The sequence below is a fragment of the Podarcis erhardii genome (genome assembly GCF_964252035.2).
Source record: "Podarcis erhardii genome assembly, chromosome: 1".
In the NCBI taxonomy this organism is placed as follows: domain Eukaryota; kingdom Metazoa; phylum Chordata; class Lepidosauria; order Squamata; family Lacertidae; genus Podarcis; species Podarcis erhardii.
In genome coordinates, this window is record NC_138497.1 from 38436618 (window position 1) to 38449604 (window position 12987).

The window sequence follows — 12987 nt, forward strand, 5'->3', positions numbered from 1 at the left end:
TTTAATCTACTAGGAGGAAAGTTAATTTAGCCTTAAGTATCTAAAAGTTTTCCCTCCTGGCATCTGTTTGTTTTCTCATAGGCATTAATATACATAGCTAGCTGCAGTTGTATGTCAGTGCCATTTACACGATTGGTAAGTATTATGTGCATTAAAAAAAATCAGCAAAACATATAGCATAGACGGTTTATTCACGATACTTTAAAGTACTAAATATCAATTCATAGAATACTAGCATATCACCTATATCTTACGAAAACTCAGTGCCACAAACTGAATTTGCAGAGAAGGTACAGATCAAAGCAGTTGGGTTTAGGAGGGGAAATGTCATATTCAACAAATAATATTACTGGAATAAGAAATAATTGTTTCATTGGTATTGGGGGGGGGAGTATTCAGTCTTGTGTACTTAAAAAACCCACACATGTTGTGCCATATTATTGTAGGACAGTTGTCTCCCTATTACAATTGTAAACATGCACTGGGGAATTTCTAGATGGTGTTAATGTGAAAGCCTAGACATTTTAATAAATTTAAATGGGTCTGAAGCATATATAGCAATCTATTTTGAGAGTGCTCTGGAGAAATACTTATTTGTATTTGTTTTATAAATATACACATTTATTTTTTATTTAAATTATATAGAATTTGTAATATAAGGAGTATATAATGCCTATTTTCACTTTTCAGTTTTATGGAAGAAAATTAAATTCTTCATAATCCAGCTCCCTGTTCTGGACACTGTGCTCCAATGTGCACATGGAACGAGTTCATTTTGTGTGCACATTCTGTGGCATATATGTAGTCCATTGTAATGAATGGGGATGATCAAGCAGGTAAGAGCCTGCCAGTGCAGTGGTATACATGTTTACACGGAAGTAAGTCTCATTGAATTCACTGAGACTTACTTCCAGATCTGTGCTGATAGATTGCAGGATTTATGTTTGAGATTGCATGAGCCTATGATCACAGTATCTCTTTCATAAAAATGAACAGTGAAATACGGTAAGCTTTCATATTTGTTTGAGAAATACCCTTCCATATTGCAATTAAAGTTGATTGCTGTGGAACCCAGAATGAAGAAGTATTCTTATTCTTTGGAATTCTAGAGTAATAGAGAGAAAGATAGGATCTCACATCTTCTATGACATATGCTCTGCCCATTGCTCACAAATGGTAAATAGGGATGTTCCAGTAATAAACGACATTGTTTGCAATATTATCAACACAATGCAAAATTCTCCATTACTGATTGCTGACCTTAATTTTTTAAAAGGAAAAAAAATGAATTGTTTTGCTGTTTTGTTATTAGCTGCCCTGGGCTCCTTTGGGAGAAAGGGCAAGATTGAAATTTAATAAATAAATAACCCGAAAGGGACAAACCGTCCAAGACCAAGGAAGTAATGTAAATGAAAATTATACTCACTGTCAGGGGGGCATTGTGCAATATAAACCCTATTTGTAGTAAACTATGAATATAAAGGAGTCTTGCTATTTTTCTATATCATAATACTAATATGATCATAATGAATTTATTTAACATGCCATGTTGGAAGTGTTGCCATTTTAAACCATGTCTATGTTATGTAATGTGACTAAGTTTAATATTTGCCATTTGCTTGGGAAGGAAAAATTAAATGTGTAACTGATGGTGGCGGGACCATGTGGCACTTTTAAGCAGTGATCATTTGTATGAATCTACATATTAAAATAATCTTTAATACTGATGTTGCTTGTATTAACTGTTCTTTTCTTCTTTTCTTTTCTTTGCACAGGAAAAAAGCATGCTAAGTAATCAAATGGTTGTTATTCTAAATGAGTAGTCCTGATCTTAGAAAGATGCACAGAAGTCTTGAAATCTACTGCTCAGTATTTACTGGCAGATATATCATCTTTACAGCCCCTCAAGGAGATTTCTTTCTCTTAAAAAGCAATTGTAAAGATCAGGCATGTCATGAGAACCTATCACACCAGGGATGTGATTATCTGACCGTCATATCCCATATTGTCTCTCACACATCAAAAATTGAGCTCAGCTTCATACTTTGATTTAACAGCGCTTATAACACCTTTTTCTAGAGATTTGCTTTTAAACTTAACTATGATTTTTTTAAAAAACAACCTCATCTTAATATTAGACAAAGCAGTAAGAAAAGACAAGTCTAATATTCTCTCAATGTTGCATTTTTATAATCTTAATGGAAGCATGGGAAAATATACAAAATCTAGATTTGCAATATGATGGGAAATTTAGAAAACAGCATTTTCCCCATTATCACCTCAAACAAGTTATAAAATTACTAGCAAATTTAAGATAGAAATGTGTTTGTTCGTTTGCATTTCTGTCCCAGCTTTTTCTGCAGGAAGCTCAAGGTGGCATACATGGTTCTCCCCCTTCTCAATCTCCACACAACCCTGTGAGGTGGGTTAGGCTAGCAGGCAGTGACTAGCCAAAGTCACCCAGAGAGCTACATGGCCAAGTGGGAATTTGAACCCTGGCATTCCAAGTCCTAGTCTCTTAACAGCTTTACCACACTAGCTCACAGTATTAATACCACGATAATATCCAGTGTCACCCTGTACTAGTGAATTTCATTCCTGGGCCTGCTCCAAGGTATCTGGTTCATTAACTGGGTTTCACATACCAGAGTTTTATCTCTATTCTACGTGCAAGCAAATATTAGGCATGTAGTGAAAAATCACTGTGGGTGCATGGAGCATTTTCTTTCAGACTGGAGAGTAGGAAGTCCTTATGAGATCATGTCCCAAATGACATACAGTGAAGATCACTGCATTATAAAATGATTTTGAAAAAAAATAACTTAATTGAACTAACTTTTTAAAAAATCTTAAAAATTAAGACATATGATTTTGTATCGTTGGGCATTGCACTACATATACCATACTAGATTTAAATCAGGCTCAGAGCTGAAAGATTTGCAAAAAATCCCCAATTTAAAGCACTGTTTACTTTTATTTTATTTTTGGCTAGTTAATATGCATAAACTGCATTGGATCTGTGCTTTCATCCTTGCCTAATTTGTTCTTCGAGAAATATAAGTCTCTCATGCTTTTCATTTACAGGCACAGGACTGTAATTTTCAAGCTATTTATTCCAGAATGACCCTATTTACGTGAACTGGCCTATCTGAAAGTAAAGACGTGTAGGAGTGTTACCTACTTTACAGTGTGCTAATAATGGAGACTAGAGCAGTGAAAGGAAATAGAAATGGGAGTGTGGAGTGCATGACAAAACTCTTTCTTTTTTCCTTCAGGAGATGTAATTTGGTGGTATGAGGTGGGCAGACAAGTTGGTTCTAAAATATTATCCAGAAGAAATGAAAAGATGTAAAGTATTTTTTAAAAAATAGTAATTTGCAGCAGATCTCTTGTTATCATGTAATCCAGCAGTATCAGTTCAAATGTCTGTTTGGACATAGTAATCATGAACCAAGGAAACAAAAATAAGCCTACTTTTCATGGCATTTTTTATAAGCCATTGAGACATCTTTCACTGGTAAGCAAAAAAAATTAATTTGGGCTGATGTCAGCAATATATTCCCTTAATTATGTGTAGGGAGTCAATTTTTTGAATAAAAATACTATCTACTGTAGGAAAATCTATTGACTTATTTAGACTTCCTTCCTCATTTGTAAAAGTTGGTTTTTTAAGAACCTGGAAAAGTTTACTATTCATAAACTCACAAGGCAAAATAGCCGTCGCTACATTGTTTCTTTAGGGTTTTCCCCCTAATGTGTGTGTTTGTGTGCAAACATTGGAGTTGCCACAAGTGCGCTAATGCCTCCCATTTGTTTCTTAGTGGCTCCATTTTGTCTGCAACTCTGCCAGCACTCACCAAGAGTCTCAAGGGTGCAAGACTCTTAAATGTTATCTTTTTCTGGGGGAGATAATGGTTTAAAGGACCTGCTATATATTATGGTTATGCTGCAAAACAACAAAATGTTAGAAGAGCATCTATGGTTGTTTTAATGAACAAAACCAAAATCTGCCATGCTTCCACAAAGATAATTTCTAGACAGAAAGAGAGGTGAAAATCTCCTGCCAGACCTATTTCCTAAACAGCTTTTAGTAAGTCAAATCCATCTTGTTCCATGGTTATTCCAAAGATATGTCCCAGAAACATAGATGTAGATGGAAAGCTGGTGTTAAAAAATAAATAAATAGCAAAGCTGCTTTCATCATTCCCTCAGCACACAAAAATGGTGGAATAAGTGCAGTTGTTTTTCTACAGAACTAATATACCTATTGTACTCAGGTGTTGCCCTTTCTTTTGTCAAAAAGGGCAACTAATGTCCTATCTCACTGATACCGATAATGCAGTCCAATTGAATCAGTTAAGGTTGAATTAAAAAGAATCCTAAATCACTCTGATTTTCACCATGCGGATGTTTGGACAGCTGAGAACCAGATTGGATCAAGCTGAAACATACCATAATTCTGCAAGAAGTCTCTCTGAGCATTCATCATAAACGTACTTGTGTGAATGTTATTCTGAGTCAAACATGCACACCATTTGGGTTGCACAAATCAAGTAAATTTAACCTTGATGATACAAGAGCACATGATAATGCATAATAATTCAGTTCTACATTATTAGCAAGCTCAGTCTTGTTAGCAACTGTTGCAATTAGATCCTGTTTCCAGGTTTCCACAGGCATCTGGCTGGCCACTGGGAGAACCGGATGTGGGACTCGATGGGCCTTTGACCTCATCCAGCAAGGATCTTCTAGCACAGAGGTTCTCAACCTGTGGGTCCCCAGATGTTGTTGGACTACAACTCCCATCATTCCTGAGCTCTGGCCTTACTAGCTAGATAGGAGTTGTAGTTCAACAACATCTGGGGACCCACAGGTTGAGAAAGGCTGTTCTAGCATTATATTTTCAGTCATCTCACCCACTACTTCCAGCAATATGGACTGCTGTGAAGAACATAAGCCAAACTTTAATCTGTAACCTTTTCGGATATTAATGCAATTATGAGACATATGCATAGTCTTAAGGGTGTAATCATTAGTAGGCTGTACAAGAGTATTGACTATGTGGCCACCAAGTCACAGATGGCTTGACCCCTAAACATCAGTGCAGGAGTAGACAGCTTGAAGACTACAATTCATAATGTGATCCTGAAACGGACTGCTAATCCAGACACAAGGTGAAGGAAAGTCCTATCCCTGGAGAAGTGATCAAGTAACAGATATCATTGCCGCTACTTCAAGTAAACAATTCAAACCTTTACTTATTCAAGGTTTTACACAGCAAAAGTGAAGCTAAAAAGCCCAATCTCCTTGTTGAACTTCCTCTATAGCCAATGTGTAACTTGTATATTCTTTTACCAAATAGTTTTCTTGGGAATAACTGGCTAACCAGTATATAGGCGTAAATTAGCCTTAAGCTGTTGCTATATAAAAAAAAAGAAAAAAAGGAAGGAAGTGAAACCTCATATTGCAATTGGTGCATAGGTTTAATTACAAACTATGTATTGCAGACATTAGTCCCTGATTATGTTATCACAACACTATGAATAAGTAAGAGACTGATGTTGCATTCTTATTTATACATTAGTTTAACTTCAGCTAATTGAATATTTGACAATATGCTATTCAGCGGTTGCCCTTCTAAATCTAATTTCTTAATATCAATAGATGTATCAATAAAGACAAACATTAAAAATTAAAAGCTAAATTTCTAAATTTAGCCAAGATATTTTTTCTACAAGGAAAAACAATTAAGATTTTTGGAAAAAGTTGACTGAAAGGGATTTACAGTGCTTTCCCTTTTTTCAACGTGAGTTACATTGGCATGAGCATGAAAGATTTGATGAAGTTCTGTACTTCGTGTTAGTATTTACAGTTACACTGCTGAAATCTCCGTGGGTTGAAAAACAAGGGAGCAATTCACCAGGGCCCTTAACCCCCCTCCGATCAGTGCAGGCCCCATTAAAACAAATGGGAACTGTACTAGAGCACAGTAGTATTTATTTTCACATCCTCTGAGGATCTGTGCAACATTGGAATGAATGAAAGTGGTGCTGGAGAATGGTAGCACCCTTTCACCACTCTCATTCATTTTGGAGGGGTGGAGGTTGCTCAGCAGAACTTCCCAAAGGTTTCTACCTAAACTATATTCATTTCTTCTGTTTTGACAATTGAGCTATCTTTCTACAATCTTGTATTCCTAAATGTCACTAACACTTCAGCCTTTTTTGTTTGTTATAGATCTTCAGCGGAAGACATGGTGCGCCATCTCTGAAAATAACTGTTATGGTGGGATTTATATTCACTGGGGGTGGTAGCAGTGGGTATTACGGAGTAATACTACTGTTATTTGGCTTCAGATGTTTTACTATAAGAACTAATTGAGTTTTTGAATTAAAAAAGAATCCAAAGATTTAAAAAGTTGACTTATTTTCAACATTGATATTCTTACAAATAAAACCACTATGTGTGTATTAGAATGCAATCTATGTATGAGTCTTTATTTGTAAAACAATTATTTGCCCTATATTTAAGTATAATATTTATTTATTATTTCCTAAATTTATATCCCACCCTTGCTTCCAAAGGAGCCAGTGAAAAGAGAGGTTTAATTATAAAGCTCAGCACTAAATCTAAACCACCCAAATTAGTTTTGAAAGATTTATTTGAAGTGAAAAATAGAAAAGCATTCCAAGAAATGGTTTAGATCAAATACTCAACTTCTTGCATTCATTCTTCTGGACCTAGAGCAAATAATTAAATAAATAAATAATAAGGGAAAGGAGAAGATTCACATTGAGCAGCAACATATTTCAAGGTCCTCAAAAACCACAACAATATAACATCTCATGCAATTTACTACACATTTAGAAAAGTTGAGACCCATGGAAGACACAGCAGGGGTCAAGTGAAATTACTGTCTACCTAGAATGACCCAATGGGATTGCATAACAGTCTTGGAGAGGCCCTTGAAGCAAGGCCTAGAACTACTTAAGTATTGCATAGGGTCAGTCTCACCCATGTGAGAACTACAAGTAGCAAAAATCTTCACAATTGATTAATTCAATACTTTGCACTACCCTGACATTGCCATAATCGGGATACAGCAGGTACATATTCCCATGGTCTTGTCTCCTAGGCTGATTGCTCCAAAAACAAGAAAGCACTTTGCCCCCATTTGTTGTGTGGATCGGAGAGGCAGAAGGAATATTCAGTTTGGTACAAGTTTTTCTTCAACACTTGAGTTACGCTTGGCTTGTGAATGCCAGTGTTTTGAGTATGTGAAGATGCAATAATTGAATCAACACTTTACGTATAAGGTTAAAGTACTGAATGGATGTCTGCCTGCAAGACTGAATCCCATGGGTTCTGACTGCTCAGTTTGTGTTCAGTAACTAATAATAATAATAATAATAATAATAATAATAATCAATGTTATTTATATCCCGCCCTCCCCAGCTGAAGCCGAATACACTTGCTATGGGATGTATTTGCCTTTCAATGCATGTTTCTTGGCTGTTCTCCATTGAGCCATGTTGGGGCCCTTTCGAAGACTTTGCTGTGTCTCTTAATAATTCTCTTTGTGTCTGAAAATCAAACTGAGCATGTTTTGAAAAAAGTATGAAGACACCCACTGCAATAAACAAATACAATATGCAACCCTATAACTTCACCAAGTTGCACTGTTTAGATTTAAGGAAGATGAATGAGTTAATCAGGTAGGTGTTTGCCGTCTCTGTAACCAAGGAGATAAATTGTGATCAAATATAAAGAAGATTAATTTGGACGGCCCCTTTAAAGCATTTTATAGAAAATGGCATTCTTAATTACCTAATCAGCTATAAGGGAAATTGTAAAATTAGGTAGAAGATTAAAAATCTGCCTGATCTCAAACTATCTATGCATGTCCTGATTTCTCACAGTGGTCTTGCTTAACAGCAAAGCGGGATTCAGTGGGAAAGCAAAAAGCAAAACATGATTTGTGTGCAACTACAGCACTTCTCACTAACAGGGGGAAACAGGTGTCTAAATTACTTGCTGGTTTCTCTGGCTGACATTAGGAACACAAGTCATCTTCTGTTAATATATATTTGATGCCCACTTTTTACCACACAGTGGGCTGGATCTAGACTACCTATGACCCACAGGATACTTTGCTGATTCTCCTTGCTCCTATGCTCCCGAAAAAATACTCCATAGCTTTGGAAGACCCTCCAGATCCGTGTGAAAAATGGCTGTAGAGGAAATGGGTAAGAACTGCCTCCGTGTCTCTTTCCTATATCAAGAGAATTTGATGGATTTCAGTTCCTTCTGCGAATACTAATTACAAGAACAAAAGCATCTTCTTGTGAGCCAATGTACAAATTACTTTCCAAATAAAAGATAGTATGGTTTCTCTAAAATAAAAAAGCAGGACAGATTACAGTATAAGAATGCTTAGAATCATCCATTTTGTAGAATCATAATTGTAAAAAGTTGGAAGGAATCCTGAGATTGATCTAGTCCAACCCCCTGGCAATGCAGGAATGTGGAGCTGGATTGAACCTGCAACCTTAGTGTTATCAGCACCACACTCTAACCAGCTGAGTTACCCAGGCTGACAAGATCTCAGAATTTGGCTTTCAGTACCCAGTTGAACAGAAAATGTTGTTGTTGTTGTTGGTCATTCATTCATAAAATTTCTATACCACCCTTCATCTGAGGATCACAGGGTAATTTACAACACAAAAATACAAGCATTGGTGCATGTTCCATTCATACCCTGGAGACATTTGCTCAGAAACTTGACTTTCTATTCTCCATGAAGGCAAGTGCCCAATTTTTGTGTTAAGTTTCCCATTTCATGGAGTATTGCTTTGTTCTGTGTGTGTTTGTGGAGGGAGCAAGACAGTGTGGAAGCAGTCCACTTAAATCTTGAAAAGGTATCATGGGTAGACTCCAGAGCAGGTCTGCTGTTATTTGTGATAAATTTAAATCAAAGTTTAAAATAATTTTACATATCCATGGTTAGAAATATGAATATTGTTGTATTAATTTTATTTATTTAACTATTTATTTAATAAAAGTTATGCACCACTTGACTGTAAAGCAGTCTACCAAAATAGTCACATTTGTAATGTTGCAAAATTTGTATGTAATATTACTAATATATTTACTCATAGTACACTCATAATGTGCAACATTGGTAGGATAATTCATAGTTTTAATTATTGGCTTAAGCAAACATTTTAGCAATTTCAAAGAGCAAATAGAATGGATTGTATCCAACACTGCAGTTCCATTCAGGCAACAGGCACAATGGAACTTCCTCTTTGTCTTGCTCTTTGTTTGTGACACCACCACCACCCCACACCAACAAAATCTGCTCCACAGAATTGGGAGACCCTTCAAAGCAGATTTTGTGGGCACACAAGAAAGGGTGACAAGAGGAAGGTCCCATTTCATGAGCAGAAATTTGCTTGTACAGTGTTGGATGCAACCTCTTGACCACAAATAATAGTGAAAGGCATTTAAATGGCAATGCTTCTCCATCTCATAATCGCCTTATGTTATTTTGAGGCAATAGCCATAAACAAACCTGCTTCTCCTGTGCTGAGATCATCATCTGGCACTATTTTATAGGTGACCCAGCCTTCTTAAGCAGAGCAGGAATGCTTGGCCAATGTCTTCCTTGATGCCATTTCAGTGACCCACTGTAATAGTTGTCTGTAGTCTGTAGATCCATTGCACTTTGTTTCTAATACAATCCCTTTGTCTAGACACCTAATATTCACAACTATTCTGTGGTCAGGTCAAAATGAGACAGCAGTAGCCAATAATGAAATACAGTTGCTTTGTTTTTTGTGTGTTTTTTAAAAAAATATGTTTTATTAATTTTACAATATTGCTCCAATAGCAGTCTCGTTATAACAATACCAATTTTATCCAATTAATACAATTATTAATGCCAATTGTTCAAATGTCAAATTATACAATTTAATCAAACTGGCCTCCCCACATGCTAGATTTGATGGCTTCATTCTACCTTTTTTTGTGTTCCAGAGTCTTAATAATTTCCATTCCATTCAATTCAGATACAATAATTCCTTATATAACAGCTACAATCTTGTGATTTCATTTGTGTTGGTATATTAGGTAATTTATAAAGTTTAAAGTAAGGAACTCTAACTGTAGTCCTTATTCTTTCCTCCATGTGACCTTCCCCCCCTGATGTTTTCCCATCCATATATGATGTTATATCCTTCATTCCTAACAACTGTTGATGGTTTCCATCATGCCTCGGGAGAGGCAGTTATCTCACAATTTCCAAAAGTTACTGCGCTTTGTCCTGTGATTTGGCTTATAGTAAACAAGCCATTTTTGCCATTTTTCCAGCCTAGTAGAATGGTCTGAATCCAGACTGCAGATAGTTAATCCAAAAGCTTCTATTCCCGCAGCTGGTAGACTCCTTTCCACCCTGCCACTGATTTATGGCCAATTGTCCTCATCTTGAACACATTCCTTTGTGGATAATGGAGGTTAAGGAGGGCTTTGCTCTGTATTTTCAAAATGTAGCACCCCCCTCTTCCCTCTCCGTTCCTTTCTCTCATACACGCACTTCCAGTTTTGTTAAATTCCATATTTATATCCCAGTTTCTTCCATCCTCACTTGTATAGATATTTATTTAATAAAACTTACATTCCGGGGAGGGTTGCCATATCATAAATGTAGAGAAAAACTTTAATATAAGGAAATTGTGGGCTCCCCTCGCCCCCATCGTCTCTTTCACCGAATGAAATCCCCTCTCAATCCAAACCTTTTAAATCCTTGTAGCTGGGTTGTTTTCGTAGTTTCTTATCTCATCATCTCTAGCCTGAGCCTGCAGTTTAATACAATTAAAAAACCCCAATTAGCAGGATAACCTGTGCTTCCAGAAATGGGATTGGGGGGTCATGGCAGCCAGAGTGCTCCATGCACCCAGTGCCTTTGCCTGCCCTCGCATTCCATGGGGAAGTGAGTGCCAGACTGCCAAGCAAACAGTGGGTGAGAGCCAGGTTCCTCTTCCAACTGAAGAGGAATGCAGAAAATGCAATTTCTCCCATCATTTTCTAATTATCTCCATCTGTCTCTCTCCACAGTGTTGGGAGAGGCGTTCCTCCCCTGGCACACAGGAAACAGGAAGTGAAATACACTTGATTTGTGGCATGGTTAGAATTCAGGTATGGATTCATAGATCCTCTGCAGCCTACTCCCATCTCTAATCTCTTGGCAAAAAGGAATCATATAACAATACTTGTGAAATTTATTTTCAAAGACTTTGAGTTTTCATCTAGAACAAGGGTAGCACACGGACAGAAAGGTTAGAGCTATACTAGAACTAGGAGTAGAGGAATGAAAGAAGAGTTAACTAGATAGACGAAAGTGTGCATGGCAGCAAATGGTGGATACCAGCTTCTGGGTCCTGATTTCTGGAAGCTGCCAAAATCTTACCAAACCTTGCCTGCAAACATGAAATTTGGATACGCCACATTGTTAAAGTCTCAGAATGCCATATCCTCCAGTGAATGTGAAATTCAGTGTCTCTACAATGGTCCAAAATGGAAGCAATTATCAAAGTGGGCAAGGTGACTATGACAATTTACCTTTACAAATTTCCGAAGCTGATATAACTAGTTGTTTTTGTATGTGTTGCCACATCTGCTGTGTTTCTCATGCTTAAGAAAACAGGGATGCACTTCAGATTTCAAAGTGTATAGAATAAATTAATTGAATGTTCGAAAAGGAAAGTCATAAAGTGACATAATACAAAGTTTATATGATGGGGCCGCATGGCTGCATGTGCATGTTTTCTAGGCACATCCTCCTCTCAACATAAAATGGGTGGGATCATCAAATCCTAAAGAAGAGGGACTTCGCAGTCCCAGTCAACATCTGAGAGGGCTATATACCCGATACACCGTGGAAATTATGGCAAACAGCTTAATTCAATCTCACACATAAGCTACAAAAACTCCCCAAAGGATCACTTATTCTAGGCCAGGCATTCCCAAGCTGTGACCCTCAAACCATCAGGGGGGTACAAGCTTCATTCAAGCAGCCCACGGCATGTCTGTAAAATTACAGTTAAGAACCATACAGCACCTACCACACTGCATTACAATTGCTACAGCAGGCAGAAACATTGTTAAGCAGTGCACTAAGATCCCAGCAATTTTCAAGTGCTCTGTGGGGAGGGAGGAACTTGGGGAGCTAATATTGGGCTTTAGGAGCATCAATGTGTTAACATAGCATAGTAATGCCCTCTCCTGGTAGATATGCCCCAATGTTTACATGTACAGAGTGTCTTTCTGGAAAACCATGGCCCTTTCCTTAGTTAAAGGTAAAGGTAAAGGGACGCCTGACCATTAGGTCCAGTCGTGACCAACTGGGGTTGCGGCGCTCATCTCGCTTTATTGGCCGAGAGAGCTGGCGTACAGCTTCCAGGTCATGTGGCCAGCATGATTAAGCCGCTTCTGGCGCACCAGAGCAGCACACAGAAACGCCGTTTACCTTCCCGCTGGAGTGGTACCTATTTATCTACTTGCACTTTGATGTGCTTTCGAACTGCTAGGTTGGCAGGAGCAGGGACCGAGCAATGGGAGCTCACCCCGTCAGGGGATTCGAACCGCGGATCTTCTGATCGGCAAGCCCTAGGCTCTGTGGTTTAACCCACAGCACCATCTGGTGATAAAAAAGGGACACGCAATCCAATCAAAATCCAGCCCTCTTAAGTCCCACTTATTTAAATGAGTTTAGATCATGTGCCTAAAAGAAATGAAGACCGCCGGAATCATTGGAGTGTCCCTGGATCACTGTTTGCTTTGGCAGGATTTTGCTCCTTGTTTTACTTAGATGCTTCACGGTGGGACCCAGTTGATGCCCTCTGATCCAACAAATGCCTTTGCTAACAGAAAACAAGAGAGACTTTTTGCAAATTCATTATTTCTGCACAAAGCCTCCAGCCTGGTCTA

General features: G+C 37.7%; 1 protein-coding gene across 1 annotated transcript in view; it reads left to right on the top strand.

The window, feature by feature from the left end:
* The window catches only part of NOVA1 (NOVA alternative splicing regulator 1), a 148437-nt gene extending 146710 nt beyond the window's left edge, over positions 1–1727 (top strand). The window contains exon 5 of the mRNA XM_081862731.1: positions 82–1727. Within this exon, the coding sequence (XP_081718857.1) occupies positions 82–177 (96 nt within the window). The 3' untranslated portion in view covers positions 178–1727. The remainder of the gene's footprint in view (positions 1–81) is intronic.
* The last annotated feature ends 11260 nt before the right edge of the window (positions 1728–12987 follow it).